Source organism: Vanellus vanellus (genome assembly GCF_965231255.1).
Source record: "Vanellus vanellus genome assembly, chromosome: 5".
NCBI classification, from domain to species: Eukaryota; Metazoa; Chordata; class Aves; order Charadriiformes; family Charadriidae; genus Vanellus; species Vanellus vanellus.
In genome coordinates, this window is record NC_138910.1 from 81,239,183 (window position 1) to 81,255,387 (window position 16,205).

Genomic DNA, 16,205 nt, shown 5'->3' on the forward strand with positions numbered 1-16,205 from the left:
GTTATTGTTGTGGGTTTCTGTTAAAATGAAACGTGGGGTTTGTTTTATGTGTATGGCTACAGTAGAGGAGAATAATGCAAAGCTAAGTGCTTTGCAATGCCTGTGGGAAGAATATTTTTCCGAGTAGGTTTTGAAGTACATGTCACTGTTCAATTGTTCATTATCTTCAAATGGCTTGAAAAAGCTACAAATAATTTGATATTCCAAGGGCATTTATTTTTATTGTGTCGAGGTTTGAAATAAGCAGTTGCAAATGCTGCTTCCTATGCTTGAATACAAAGAAGCTGTGCAGCTTGATAGCTAATTTCATTTTTCTGGTGAAGTACTTATTCTGTGACCAATGCTTTTACAGTTTTCATCTGTTTCGATCTTGTACGCTCAGATGAGCTGGTTGGGAAGCTTTCTGGGACTGAAGGTGCAGTGGCGGTTGGCGTCAGTGGTCGTGCTGTACCCCTTCTCTAGCCTCTACCCGGCTCCCGGCAGCGGTGGCCGGGCCGAGCGGTTGGGTGGCCGTGCGGCCTTGGTGCTGCCCGCCCTGGGGCCGGGTCCTGCAGCTGGCTCGTTCCCAGCAGGGACATCGCCCCGCCACGTACCGGGGTGCTCCTGCGGTGGGGAGGGACAGGACAGGCTGCCGCAGTCGGGCGTCCCGGGCAGGGGAGCACGGCTGGGGGCTGCCTGCCACTGCGTGTGCGCTTCCCGTCCTTTCCCCGTCGCCCCTTCCGCAGCTCTGCCGATGTTGGCAGCTTTCCCTCTTGGCATTGCTCTCCGTCTTTTCCTCTCTGCTTCTCAGGTGGGAAGGTTGGCTCAAGTCAGCAGTTCCTGCAACTGCTGGTGATGCCAAAGTCAGGTGGCACATGGTGCGAGGTGACTAAACTTTTGAGTAGTGATGGCCAAAGCCTCTGTCAACATCCAAATACAGACTGTGAAGACCAGGCGAGCTGGTCGGTTGGATGTGATGGTGGGAGCAGATGTAGTGAAAAAAGATTTGGAGAGAGCAGATAACACGGCAATCAGAAAAAACCCTGATCTGAGAGAGAACCGTGAGCGCTTCTGGTGTGATGGGCCATTCTCCCGCTGGACTTGCTTTGGAGCAGAGCTCTGGGACTTTTCCCACCTTAAATAAAAGTGACAAATGCAAAAGGTTTTGAAGTTGAGAAAATGATAGAAGTCATTCCCTTCCAAATGGGTTTCGAATTGACCAACAGATTTGAAGCTGCAAAGGCAGTAGCCTTATTTCCAGGGGAAAATTAGGGGCAATGTTAAAATAAACATTTCTTTATCACAGTGTGTTTATTTTGAGTGCCAATCAAGAACCCAGGTGCAGCTACAGTGTTGTGTGTGAAATCTGACTGGGGATCGAGTGCTCCTGGTGTAAGGAGTTTAAATGAAGAACATTTAAAATCAAAGTTCATAGAGTAAATTTGAGTGGTGTGTGGCATCCTTAAATTCTACCTGTGTGGCTGTTTGTGTCCTGCAGTGCACTATACCATTGAACTAAAGTAAAACTTTTAGATTTTGTGATTTCTTAGCATGTAAATGAAGCCCTTCTTTTTTCATGCCTACGAGTGTTCTGGTTTTACATTTTCAGAAGTTTATGTACACTGTTTTATGCAGATGTTTTCATTGTATCAGCTGACTATAATTTAGATACAACTTTTATGTTATACTCACAAACTTGGCATCTGGTCAGGCTGAATGACAGAACTGCTATACCCTTTTCTCTGTTTTGAGCTTTACCCTTATGCCAAAATCAGGCAACAGAAACCAGCTGCGCTCCAGTTTCACTGTTGTTCGTTTCGGCAGCTCAATCTTCTTGAGAACAGGAAAAAACAGTATTTGTTCTGACAGCATTCCTGTGCTCGTCTCCTTGGGATTACTAGAGGCAGATTAGGTGCTAATAAAATTTAAACAAGGAAATAAAACATCTGAGTATTTTATTTACCTCCAAAATATCAATGTATTACATGATAAAAGAGTCTCAGAGATCCATGAATGGAGCATTATCTGACCAAATAAACTATTTTTTTATCTTACATTTTGGATAAATAATGGCTTAAGCAACATGAATTTTCTCCACTGATATTTTGAGTGAATATACAGTTGCTTTTTCACTGGCATTCTGTGAAAAAGGATCCTGATGAGCTTTCTTTTGCTTTACTTGGACTTATTTTGTGCAGGGTTTTTTTCATAAATGTAACTCAAAACCTTAGCCCTCCGTGGCTTTGTGGTACTGTGTTTCAGAACAGCCTGATTTATCTATAATCCTGTTAACATAACTCCTAAAAATGTCAATAACTGTTCCAGATTTAGAGACTGCTTGACATGTATAAAATCTGCTTATTGAGTGTTCTCTCAATTCGAGAGTAGCGAGTTCAAGTATTTTTATTCCACTGGAAAATAGTAAGACACGATTGTGTAAATTGTTACTCGTGTGAGTTAGGTGCGCTCGAGCCGTGTGTGCAAGGAAAGGTCTGCAGGCCGTGGCATCCGGAGCAGAAGCAGTTAAAAACAGACTGTGGGAAATTCCCCAGGCATTTGTTTTACAGCAGAAAAATTAATGGCATTTTTGCCAAGTCCCTTGTCTGAGTTTTCAACAGACTATGTAATACAAGAGAAGCGGGAATGACAGGTAAACAAGCTGCCTGGTTTGGGGTTGCTTTTGTTCTGGCTTTGTAACCAATTAAGTTTACATATCCTTTTCTTTATTCATATGGTTGGAAAGACAGTGAATATACTCCAGCAGTAACTGCGGAAAACTAAGGAACTCTCTTGATTTGAGAGTAATCGGGTATAATAAAACGGGGCATTTGTCAGGGAGGATCAGAACTGAGTGACTCCGACTGATTCACTTCAGTGACTCACAGTCCTCACTGGGCACAGGACCAAAACACCCAGTACCAAAGGTGTCGCTTTGTACTTTGTCTGATGGACATGTTCATACGTGTAGGATTTAAGCGGCTTATTTTCATCATTAAAGAAAGCAAGGGTTATGGATGGTTTTGGCATGTTGCTTCTGTCCCAGTGTAGGGGAACAGATGACGTACTGAGATTGCTTTTTGTGATTACGCTGGCAAATCTCGCTTCTTCGTGTTAAGTAGAAAGGTAGAGTAAGAAATGCAGAATGCAGACTACAGATATCCCTCGGGACAAACTGCATTTAATAGACTGCAATCTTGATAATAATTCTAAAGAAATAGTCCCCCAAATGTTGATAGTTTCAGAAAACTGTTTTTTCCCCTTTTCCTTCAGTATGCTGTTTGGAGATGACAACCAAAAGGAAAATTATCGGCCGCTTGGTGCCCTGCCGGTGTTTTCGTGGTGAAGAAGAAATCGTCTCAGTGTTAGATTACTCTCACTGTGGCCTACAGCAGGTGCCAAAGGAGGTTTTTAACTTTGAACGGACGTTAGAGGAGCTTTACCTAGATGCCAATCAAATCGAAGAGCTACCTAAGGTAATCGGTGTTCTGCCTGTAATATGGATGTCAAAGTTGTGTTCTTAAATGTGTCTTCAGCATGTGCTTCAGCTCTGAAATACGGCTTGCTCTTGACCGGGAGACCCGCTTGCTGTGGGTAGAGTCACGGCTATTGACTCTAGAGATTCGATTGCGTTTTTACAAATCTTTTTTCTGCCCTCTCTGAAGAGCCCAAAGCGCTGAGCTGAGCGCTGAGCAGTTCTTGCAGATGGTGCTGCGTGGGGAGCAGTCGGGCCACCTACTTCTCCTGGCTTCCCAGCGCGGGAATGGGGGCAGCCGATCGAGTCTTAAGTTGGGAAGTTAAGAGTTGTTCAAAAGGAGTACTTCTTGCACAAGTTATTAATATGGCATTTGATACCTTGACCGGGAGTACACTTATGTATGGGGTAGGTGATCCTCTCTAGCACCGCTTCTAAAAGCAAGCAAACTGCCAATGAGGTCCTGCAATGAGATTACTGAAGTTACCCTTCCTGTGTAAAACTTCTTTCACACAATCTTTAAATCTGTTCTTCTGTTGATTAATGTTTACTATAAGGAATTAAAAGTTACTGTAACTTAAGTGTTCTGGAAACAAAAGAAGGCAAGGTAGTGGAAAAAGCAATTAATTGTAGGTGCTAGCTACATAATGAAGCATGAAGTAATGTAATCCATTCCTTAATTGAATTTTTCTGAACAATAATGAAAGATGCTTACAAGTCTTTAATTAAACATTGTTCCACTGTAATCCATTCTTCATCATCTCTCAACATATTTTTTTCTTACACTGCATAGAGACTTTATATAAATTCTATTTACAAATGTAGAAAACGTACTTTTTCCATTACATAGAGTTCCTTTATTCAGATATGATGGTTTGTTGCTTAAGATTGCTCGCTCCACGAAGATATTCTTTACAGACAGTAAGACAGGGTAGCTACACTCTTTTAAGTGTCCCAGAAAAATTGTATGGAGAAGTGCCTTCTCTCTCCTGCTACTGGAAGAGACAGCAGAGAACCAGCTATTTTTTCTGTCCCCATATATATGAAATGGATTGTGGTGGAGGTCATTTTACTGCTAATGAATGCCTTCAGGACTATTTCTCTTTTAACAATAATATACTGTTAACATTGTCTATTTTAATTATGCTACTGAAGAATATATAAAGTGTCTAATTTAGCTAGGGATTTTTGGAATATTTATTTGGGGTCTCTTGAAAGCATGCATCACCATGGTATTCAAACTAAATTGCAGTCCATAATGGAAGAAGAATACATTAGGTCATAGAACAAGAGCAATATGCCATAATTCTATATGGGAAAAATGAGGGCCAAAGGTTAAGGGGTCCAAAACTAGGAACTTGGGATGAAGGTGCTAGTTGTTAGTGTCAGTCACAATCGAAATGTGCATGCTCATGAAACCTTTGCATTGGGTTGTGGTATCATCAATTTTGTATTTGTTATTTGTGAAACAAAACAGCAGATAAATACATACCGTGGAGAGATTTTCATGTGTAGGACTTCATTTTTCCACCTCTTTTTTCGCATTTTGCTTTGTTATAAATAGTATTTTGAAGCAAATACTATGTATTGAGGAAATCCTTTTAATTTGTCTTAAGTTTGAGTAAATGCATTGTTTAACATAGTCTTGGCCTGTTATAAGAGAAGATTAATGGCAGTGTTAATTTGCTTTCTTTATACCATTAATAATTTTTTGTCTTAAGCCTTTATTAATCGTTACCATAAATTAAGTGGTCCAAATAATTTCTTTATCACATTTTCTGCTTCAGATATTTTTTGCTGCATGTCTCTGAACTTTTTCACTATTGAATTAATATTCTAGGAGACAAAATGCCCTTTTTTTCTTAAAATGGCACTATATTACTTAACATGTAATACAAAAGTTAATGTTCTGCTATCCCATAGGCAGAACTTTCCTCTCTCTGTAAATGTGAGTTCAAATAACTTCCTCCAGAGGAAACCTGTTTTGTCAATTTTCTGTTATTTACCAATGTTATGTGCCTCTGAAGTCACAATATTCTTTTGAAATTTTCTATCATCAGAATACTTGATTATGTTTAAAATTTTAATGAAAAAAGCACAGGTAAAAACTCTGTTAAGTCCTTATCTACCTTAGTTGTTTTCACTTCTACATGATACTCCAGAAACCAATACATTCTGCCTGCTCTTTTTTTTAATTTTTACTTTACATTTTATGTATCATAGTTATGCTTTTTTTCATTAGAAATGGATTTCTAGTTCCTAATTTCTAATATTTTTCTTTTAAGGATTCCTAGTTTTTTTATATAATCCTTATTCTCTGTTTTCCCCTCAATCTAGCCAAGTCTTCTGGTTTATTTGCTTTTGACTTCATTATCATGAGCTGCTGCTGCATGTCCCTATTTGTATGAGTCAAATGAATCAATGACTAATAAAAAAGAATTTCAATTCTGATGAAGGTGGAGTCACAGGCAATCAGTATCCAGAAAAAAATGAATGAGGTGAAAATTCTCCCCAGCAGCTTTCCCCCATAGAGATAAAATAAAATCTGGACTATTTTTTAATGGACAAAATTAGTTTCCTTGTTAATGCTTTAGGAAAAAATTGTCTGTCTCTAAGAACAAATTCTAGAAATAGCCACCACTGTGTTTTGCCATCTCATGTGATACCAGTAAAATGTGCTACGCAAGTCAGAGGCTTAATTGTCTCACTGAGAACAAAGAATACAACCAATACATAGACAGTGTCAAGGTAATGACTAATGTATAGCTCACACAGATGAGAAGGTATTATAAATTAATTATATTTTTCCTTTGCATTGCATTTGCTATATAGGTTATAGTTTCCATTAAGGCATTGAATCCTTTTTCGAAATCTGTCAGTAAGAAATCATATTTCTGTTCTGCACAGCTAGAAAGTGTTATTTCGTTGCAATCCTGACATCAGATTCCCCCAATATGTTAGCCAATCTATTTCACAGTGGTGCCTATAGAAAGTAAACAGCAGAAATTTCGTAGTGTTCCGTAATGGCCCTGGAAGCCAACAGCCTCCATTGCTGTGTAGTCAAGAACTTGAGGTATGCAGAATAAGAGCCCATTGTTAGAACTCGAACCACAGCGCTATTAGCACCACTTGGTTTCCAGTCTGAAAGGAATAAAAGCAGTATATGGACATACAGTATGACGATTACATGAAGATCGTGATGGCAAGGCCATAAAGCACTAGAAACTGAGAAAGACACCTTTTGAAAACCCAGTGGGTAAAAAAAAGTGGGCAATTTGGGGCCTACATACCTGTATTCACACTCTCATATTATTTCTTGTACAACAGTACACAGTAAAATTACTCCAGAGGGAATGTTTTTTATTACACTTCTTCATTCACTAGTTCAAAAGCCTTGTATCTGTTCTGATATTGTCAGAACTTTAAATTCCAAGACTTCCTTGGCTTTTAAAAGAAGAATTCTCCAGGGGAGCAGCTGGGAACGTGCACTGGGAATTTCGTGTTCCAGGTACAACAGCATGGTATAGTTTGGATACGTACCAAACCTCTGCAGGCTCCATATGCCGAAAATCACTATGGTCTACAGCTGCTCTCAGGCGCTAATGCGGCTAGAAATTTCGAGAGCAAACCCTAGAGCCTGTGAACTACGTTATTTTCCAGTCTTGGCCAAAATTATGTGCTTCCTTGAAAAAGAGAAACAGGGGGTGCTCTCAGATGCATTGCAGAGGAATTCCTCATTCTCTGGAGAAAAACTTCCCTTTATTAACATTTTCTGCAAGCAGAAATGTGCAGCTCGGTTTGGCTTCCAGGGTGGACAGTAGGCATTCTGGCTGTTCCTATAAATTATTTTGGGAAGCAGCGGCCCCAGCATGGAGATGGTTCCTGTCAGTCCTGCGGGGCTGCGGCACCGTTCCGTGCCTCCCTGCCTGCCCTGGGACGGGGCTGGTGTGTGGTCCTGAGGATTAACGAGTGCATTTCACGTGAGAGGAGGTCTGAAAAGCAAAACTGTCAATACAAAGGCTTTTTGAAAAGCGCCTTCCAGTAAAAAGGCCCTTTCGTCTTCGGAGCCAGTTGACAGTGACCGTGGTGTGGTGCTCCTCGTTCTGGGCATTTTTTATTCATGTGATTTCCTCTCAGTTTTCTGAAAATAGATTGCCTTGGAGAAAAAGCAGGATTTTTCTAAAGGATTATGATAGGAGGTTAATGGCAGTTTCAAACTGATCTAAAATTTAGTTCAGGTGAAGTACCAGGTTGGCATTTGCATCCCATTTGTGTGTTAATTTTCTCCTCTCTGGATACCTGGCTGAGTTTTTCATCTAAGCAATCAAATTGTTATGCATTCTCAAATAGTCCGTAGATGAGTATATAAACTTTATTCTGATATAGAAGTCTGAAAGAAATCCTAAATCTGTTGTAAACACAGCACTGATATTTGAAGGATGCTTTTGAGATGCCTGCAAAGAGAAGGTGTTCTTCTCTGGAAACCCACTGAATTTTCTGGTGCCGTTTGGCGAATTTGTGTTCGCAGAAAGTCCTAGGGGGTTTGGTAACTTTTAACTCTTGAGAAGAGCCGTGTTTTTAAGAGCCCGCAGCCACAGGGCGGGCAGTGGGGAGCAGGCCTCGCCTGCAGGCCCTGTGGTGAGGCCGTAGGCCGGCTGCAGTGAGGCCGCGCGTCACCCTCTTCACGGCCAATTTCCCCCAGTACTGCCGCTGGGGAATGTGGAGCGTGGCAATAAAGGAAGCTAAGCGATTATATTGCATTTACACTTGCGAGCACACTGGGCTCCGAGAACCTCTGAGCTGCTCTGGCTCTAAAAATGCACCTGCTTGTTCTTCACGTACGGCACCTCCAACCTGGCAGTGCAGTGTCGCTAAAGGGGAAACCGCTTTGCCTCCCTGCTGTCTCTTAGTGTCGTTGTTTTATTAGTTTTTACCTGTGCAAGGGGTTGGATGAGGTAGTGATATTTCTTGAGGAAAGCAGCCATGTTAAATAGGTGCTTTCAACAGGATTTATCGATTACTCCACATTGAAAGGAGGATTGGTTTTGCAGTAGAGATTCTGACATTTGATACAATTTGAATTTGAATTAAAAATTAGAATCAAGTCATGAATTTGGGGGAGGACAACTTAAGGAACATATCCTTTTGATAATGCCAAAGCATTTTGTTTCTTGAAGATAGCAAATTTCTTCTGCGTTCAGTCCAAATATTTTAAAATCTGTCGTGAAATTAAATTATAAAATAAAATGTTTTCCTTTACCACAAGCCACAAAAATTCCAATTGATACCCATGAAATACGGACCTACAAAATGTCGATTGCAACGAGTATGTAGTTTTTGACAGAAAGCTCTATTTGAACATTCCTGCTCCCAATCAACTGCTCTGATTATTCTTGTCGACCGTGTATAAGCTGTGTTTATGATACCGAGCAGTCTGTCTTCTCAAATAATGGCTTTTTGAAATATTTTTTGGATGATTGAATTCTTATGTAGCAAATGTAGTTTTGTGGTATTTGTTGCTTCTGTGTATAAATAATAATCCTAAACTGGTCTTTTCCCTGAAACACTGTAAAGTATCTTTTTATGTTACAGCAACTGTTCAACTGTCAAGCTTTACGCAAACTGAGTATACCAGACAATGACCTTTCAAGTCTGCCAACCACTATTGCTAGCTTAGTTAATCTCAAAGAACTTGATATCAGTAAAAATGGTAAGAGATCAAAAGTATAAGTATTTTAAAGAATTGTAATGAATATGAACAATAATGAAGTTTTGATTCCTAATGATTAACGAACTTGTGTTCTAGAAAACGTGCTCTTTTTCTAGATTATGTATTATTTTCCTGTCTGGCACTTTGGAGATGTCTGGGGAGATATCAGCTTCTGTAAAAAAATAAAAAAAATAGAGGATGCTTTAGCATAGTATCCCGTGATGACTGCTGACCGATAAACATTAGAAATGGGAGTGGGAGACCAATTGTCAATGCACTTATGAACCATTCCACTTTCCAAAGTGGCTTAGTACTTCCTGGGCTCTTGTGGAATGTATTTAAGCAGATAAGGCTGCAGGTAAACAATCCCCAGGATTTGTATAGCCAGTGACTAATTTGCTGATGTGCATTTCTGAATTACTCATTTACATATTTATGTGCCATAAATCTTTGCATGTCTGAAAGTGTTTTGAAAATGAGGCTTAGGCACTCTCAAAAATTTTGAAAAATTTCTTATCAGTATAGGCTTAGAGACTCAGGATTATATGTGTGTTCTCCGGAGAAGAGAGGGAGGCAAAGAAGAAAAACATCAGCAGTTCGGAAAGAAATGAAAGGCACAAATATTAGTACAAATGATGTCACTATTTAACTCTATAAGATTATATAAATCAAGCATTAGCATAATAGTTTTAGTACAAGGCATGTTACCTGTTCTGGTGTATTTATTTACTGCTTAAGTATCATCTTTTAGACTATAATACTAAAATATATATATTCTTCCTGTTATAGCCTAAGCCTGATCTGAAAATGCCAAATGAACTCATTTATGAACAAAGCATGTTAAACAGTTGTTTTTGTGTGTGTAATAATTCTTTCAATATTTTTTTTAGGAATTCAAGATTTTCCAGAAAATATTAAATGTTGTAAGTGTTTAACAATTATTGAAGCCAGTGTCAATCCAGTCTCTAAGTGAGTATCAGTAGCTTGTGTTTGTATACTGCAAGTGCAGAAAATTTACACAAAGTGAACTAAAGTTAAAGGCAGTGTATCAAGTTCATTTGCAGGATTAATCTAAATTTCTTTTTAATTGTTTGAAATTCGGTGTTGATGTATCTATGAAAAGATCGGTGTACTACACCACAAATGGAGTGCCTTTCCACATAGTAAAGAAAGCGTTGGCAAAGCAGTCCGTATGATGCAACCTTTTAAACACAGGGGCCTGGTGCTTTATAGTTCGGGAATTAAGCCACGCTGCATCCTCACGTAGCGTAAATCTCTTGGTTGGGACTTCGGCAACCCTTATTCCTTCCAAAAACTTGCAATAATAGTAACTAAAAAATCTGTTCTGTAATCCCATGATTTATAAAATGGAGTGAAGGAGGTGAAAGTAAATTTTACTATTTCAGTTAAAGAAAAAAAAAATATATAGAAAGAAAGACAGAAAGAAAACACTTTTGGCTTAAAACCCTCTGCTGGGAAGGGAGGAAAGGCTGATGTAACTTGAATGTGCCAGGCATTTGGATTTCATGTGGTTGTAGCAATGTGGAAAAGATGAGAATGGGCGAAAATACTGTCTGTAACAAGAAGTTCTCGAGAATTTGGGTAGAAAAAGAAGGTGAGAGAGAAAGTAATCTTTCTCTTTCTAAATATACATTGTCATTCTTTCCATAGCAACTTTGGTGCGAGCATTAAGGTTTTAACTGTTTTTTTAGGCTGCCAGATGGCTTCACACAACTTCTAAATTTGACCCAGCTCTATCTAAATGATGCCTTTTTGGAGTTTCTTCCAGCTAACTTTGGAAGGTAAGAATTAGTCATCGGAGCACATTGCTCTTTCATATGAACCCAGTTTAGGCTTTCAGGCACCATTTTAAAGCTGTATTCTTTTTTAAAACAAAACAAACAAACAAAAAAAAAGAGATTTTTGGCTTTCCAGCCCTATTTTGATGAATGATTGTTGTTAGAGAGAGTGTTATGTCAGCAAGAATTTTATGATGTAGTAGTGCAGTTTGGTGGTTTAGGGAAAAGGTGGGAAGAAACAGAAATTGAAGAAGAGACCTGTCCTTGATCGAATGTGTTATTAAATTGTGGCAAGGGCAGAAAATAACAATGTGGTCTACACCTATTGAAAAATGAACAGAAAGAAAAAGTGTTGTGAGTCAGAAAAGAAGAAAGAAATGACTGAGCATGGTGGAGTAACCAAAGGAAAAACGTGAAAGCAAGAAGAGGAGAGAAGATTCAAAAGACAGCAGAGCAGAAAGGATGTGGAATGAGAGCAAAAATAAATGCAGCAGAAAGTGAGCCAAAAAGTGTAAGATAAGGACAAAGCTAGGGGGATGTGGGGGGGTAGGGAATCAAAGTTTAGACAATTTGCTGTGGCCATTTGAGAGGGCAGTAGAAGGCAGTGGATCCTTACACTGCGCAGGTCTGGCAGAAACGTCCAGTTTATTGCACCCCTGTTACACTGGTGAGGGAACGGTCAGCCTTTCTGCCCTCAGAGCGTCCAGCTGGGCAAACAGCTCCGAAGACAAAGAAACAGAGGAAATAGTACAGAATTCATCTAGTATTATTTTTTTCCTGGTGTATCCAGCTACCCATATGTGTGTTTTATTGTTCAACTGGGAACGTCAACTCGGCTCTCCAAAATTAATACTGAGGTGACATAATTTGTGGTGGAAATGACATTGGTATGCTCAGGCATTGAGAAATAGAAAGTGCTGCTTTATCGGCGTTTACTTGATGGGCCTGTCACTGACCCAGAGCTGAGTCCGCGCTCTACGCCGGAATACCTTTTAGAAAATCCCATTTGAAAAAAAGCAGAAGAAAAATTGTCATTGTTTGCATTTGATGAGTGTTTGGAATATCAGAGTGAAAGCTAAGACAGCCTGCTTCTGCAGTTTGGAATCAGACATTATGTTCAAGTGGCAAGGAAAAATAAATATATGAACTGCCCTGTAGTTTATCACATGCGTAGTGTTTATATTCATTATGCTTTTCTAAAACCTTGCTGGTATTTTGTCTAATAGTCTTTGTCACTTAAGGACATGTCTGCTGTTCTAAATCTTTTAGCAGAAAGCACGAATTTATTTTTTTTCTTTTACAAATGCATATTTTGTCTAAATGAAATGATGCTTATTCCAGCTATGGTTGTTATTGCTTTATTATTATTCTACTCCTATATTATCTATTTGGTATCTTGCATTTACAAATCCCTGTCGTGTTCCCGGAGCTTCCCACATTAGCATACAGACATTGCTCTTTTTTTTCACTAGCCACACGTAGCTCTTTAACTGTATTGCTTTTCTCCAAATTTTAGTGCTTTCTTTATATCTTCTGTTACAGTCTCATTTAGGCACCTGAATAAAGTCAGGAACAGAGCCTACCCAGGCATCACGCAAACGTCTCTTCACATTTCTCATTTAAAGTTGTTGAGTCCTGATTAAGCACAACTGTAGGACTTGAAAGGTTTTCTGCTTTATCTGGCAGGAGAAAGATAAAATCATAGTTTTCTAGAAAAGGATAGTATTGGGAAGGCTGAGGTTTCATGAAACAGAAAACTGATATTGTGCCGGACAGAGCTATTTAAAGCTTTGTTGTATTATTTTTTTTTAACTTTTCTCACAGCCACATGTTTACATTTGTAGCACAAAAGGACCTGGGCTGTAGGGAGAGAGTAATATGAAAGCAGTGTTAATGAAATTGTTGCAACTCACCGTAAAGTTCCTCAATAAACTTTCTTCACATTTCAAAACTGTGTTATCAGCCTAAAAGCTTTAATAGTATGACTCTGGGCTGCCACCTCTGTTTACAAGTGGTACAATTACAGATTAGTTGTGCAGAACCGCTCAGTTTCACAGAGGCCTTGAGCAACCCCAGGCATGGTCAGGTCATACATTGGATGTACCTCCCAAAAATAGTTGATTTGATAATCCAGATTTTCTGAGAGTGGATTTGTACAATTTAAGATTAGACAACACTGCCCAAATTCTGGAACTCTAATACATTAGGTTTTTCATCTCGTCTGATGTGTCCTCCTTCCTTCCCATTATCCTGCTTCATGAAATTTATTGCTGTGGCTTAAATAATATTGCCAGGTAGAGTTTGCACAACGGTACAGAATCGTGAAGTACTGTTAGGTTCTAATTCATGCCAACACTTAAGCACATGTCCTACTTCTGTTTAAAATACAGTCAATTCAATGTTCTGTTGTATTGTGGAGTTGTAGAATTCAGTGCTCAAAAAATGCAAAAGAAAGTTGTGAACTAAATAGCAGTTGCTTTTTATCCTTTAATAGATCTGGAAACGTTTGAGAGAAATTGTGTTTGCATTGTTTTAAATAATTAATAAAGTTAGTCTCAAGTTACTGTGAAAAAATGATATCTATCGAAGTTTTTCAGAAGAGTTCAGATAAGGACAGATGCGTCCTTGTCTGAAGGTATCTGTCCTTACATGCAGCAGTTTGGTTCTGCGTACATTTTGTGACATATTCAGCCCCAAAATAACTGGACATCTTACTATTGTGCATTAAGTGGACTCTTTTTTTGTTGCAGTAAGTAGTTTCAAATAATTCTTTTGGATTCCTGAACTAATTAATTGAGTGAACTAATTCTTTGCTATCATATTTCTAGACTTGTCAAATTGCGGATTTTGGAGTTAAGAGAAAACCACTTGAAAACTCTACCAAAGTAAGTGATTGAATATTTACCTAAGTCTCTTTCACCTGAAATTTCCAAAAGTTCAAAATAGTTTTATTGTTAGCAATGCAATGGTGTGATTTCTGTTAAGAGCTATTTTTTCCATGGGTTAAAGAAATTCTACTGAAGGACTTTAGCAAAAAATTGAACACAGAATAGAAGATGGAGTCTGGTACATTAGCTGACTGTGACTTGTTATCCAAAATCTATAACGTGGCATTTTAAAATATGAGATGTAAACAAAACTGGAAAACAACACATGAGGTAACCCTGGTCAGTGATTATGTGACAGTATTTTGCTCATCAAGAAGTAATCCGATGTATTGAAAACTTACTCAGTGTAACCTCAGTAGAACAATCTCCCCATATGTTCTGTGCAGAATTGAAATTTATTTGGTGGTTTACAAAACTATTTAGAAATCTGTGTCACCAGAATGCTGAAGAACTGACAAGTTCAGTAGCATTTCTCAGTGCTATTTACCAAAAAAGTAAGTTGCTATAATTTGTTGCTATAATTTGCCAACATTGAAATGATATTTTGAAAAGGAAACAGTAAAGAAAGGAAAAATAAATCTGTACACGTCCCATGATAAATATAGGAAGCTGCCCCACATGAAGCATGGAATATGTTTGTGTATTCAGACCAGCATGATATAACTGTTTTCTGCAACAGGGATCCTAACCAGTGAAAAAATATCCATGGATTTGGGGATCATTAGAAATGGGGGTTGTATGTCCCCGTTGTAAGTGGGACTTATAGTGGTGGCAATAGACTGTATTTATGAAGTGTTGCTAATACTGAATTGCGTATTATTTAGCTCATTTTAAAAGGGCACCCTTTTTAGCAAGCATGCCTTTATCAAAATCTCCTACACAGGCATTGTGCCTATAATGGAATATGGTGACATTTTCACTACTTCCTGTGGGCTTTTATCCATGGTACTTTCCTTTTTCTTAAGGAAAGCTATTTTTGGTGTGAAAGGCAATATTCTTTATATCAGGGAAAACACTTTTTGGTCTCAACTTTCTATTTCCTCTGTTCTGAGTTAGATTTTCCTATTTTGAAAAATAAAACCAAAAAAGCTTCAATCTGCTACCAAAGAGTTTATTTGAGTTTAAAAATAAGCTCTGTTCAGGACAGCAGATTTGCAGCCTTTGAGGGCTTTATCATCTGAAGTATGCTGTAGTATATACATGTTGTATCATGCTGTAGTATATACATGTTGTCTAACTAGGTTTCAAGCATTGGTCTCTTTTAGAAGGGAATTGCGTAGTCTTTGCATGCAGAAGGTGCTTGGAGGAATAACTGGATGTGCGTGCGCTAGGATTGAAGAATCAGAATTCCACAACAGTATAATTTTGATCAGAGTATTTTTATATTGCTGGTCTAATTCACATTCCACTGAAGATGATAACAGCCTGAATTCAGTGGGAGCGAGATTGGGATGGTGCGTCGTTGTTACTAATAAAGATAATGATTTTTTTTCTGTGATACGTGGCGTTTAACAAGCAAATTGGGGCAAGTTTGGCGAGTGTTTGGCAGATGCCTAGGTAAGGGTAGTAGCCTCGGGTTTCAGTAGCGCTGAGTTTGTTAAGGTGGCTGGGTGGGACTTTCCCCACTGTATGATTCTGAAAGTAAGGAAGTTCTTTGATTCTTGTAGCCAAGGGAAACGCGATTTGCAGGCGTGTTTGTTCTCTGCTCTTTGCTCTGGCGGGAGGCTTTGCTATGTACTGCTGAGACAAACGGGCAAGAAATGCTTATGGAAATGCTTTCCTTAAAACTGACAGATGAAAGGGACAGCTGTATTATGAAATGAAGTAAGAGGAAGAAAGCTGACAAGGTCATTTTTGCATCAGCTGTGACAAAAATGAGGGAACTATGCATTTCTGGGCTTCTTTTATTCTCTAGAGTGGTTTTCTCTGCAAGCAGGCCCGGCGCACGGTGTAATGGTTAGACAGGAGTTACTGCGTATTTCAGAGTGTTCGTTTAGAGGATGTATGTCCTGCTTCCTAGTTAGGGTCAATAAGATGACAGTAACTGCTGGTCTAAAGCATCCTCTCTTTGCTTACTGGGAAGAGTGGGCCTGGGAAGATCCAGGCTGAGCGTGGGAGGTTGGAGGAGGAGAGCGGTGAGGCCATGGGTGGTGTGGCAGTACTGGGATGTCGTTTGGGCTTTACAGGGAAGCGGGAAAACGTTAAATACCAGACTGTTTTATTTTCTCAGCCAACAAGAGAGGGAAAATCGTGACAAGAAAACTGTGTCTACAATAGAACCATCTGCAGTTAGGAAAACAAATGCAGGAATAGAAATCAGAATATATTTTAGAATCTAGTTGCAAAAAAAATGATGC

The 16,205-nt window shown here is 39.0% G+C and overlaps 1 protein-coding gene across 5 annotated transcripts in view; it reads left to right on the forward strand.

Annotated features, from left to right (window-relative positions):
- Positions 1-3,257: 3,257 nt before the first annotated feature.
- Positions 3,258-16,205, forward strand: part of LRRC7 (leucine rich repeat containing 7) — a gene marked incomplete at its 3' end in the record, with an annotated part of 104,731 nt that continues 91,783 nt past the window's right edge. For 4 of the 5 annotated variants that reach the window (XM_082484308.1, XM_082484310.1, XM_082484311.1 and 1 more), the window contains exons 1-5: positions 3,258-3,452; positions 9,044-9,161; positions 10,052-10,130; positions 10,874-10,963; positions 13,789-13,845. In XM_082484308.1, the coding sequence (XP_082340434.1) occupies positions 3,264-3,452; positions 9,044-9,161; positions 10,052-10,130; positions 10,874-10,963; positions 13,789-13,845 (533 nt within the window). In that variant the 5' untranslated portion in view covers positions 3,258-3,263. The remainder of the gene's footprint in view (positions 3,453-9,043; positions 9,162-10,051; positions 10,131-10,873; positions 10,964-13,788; positions 13,846-16,205) is intronic. The other variant, XM_082484309.1, reaches the window with a different exon arrangement.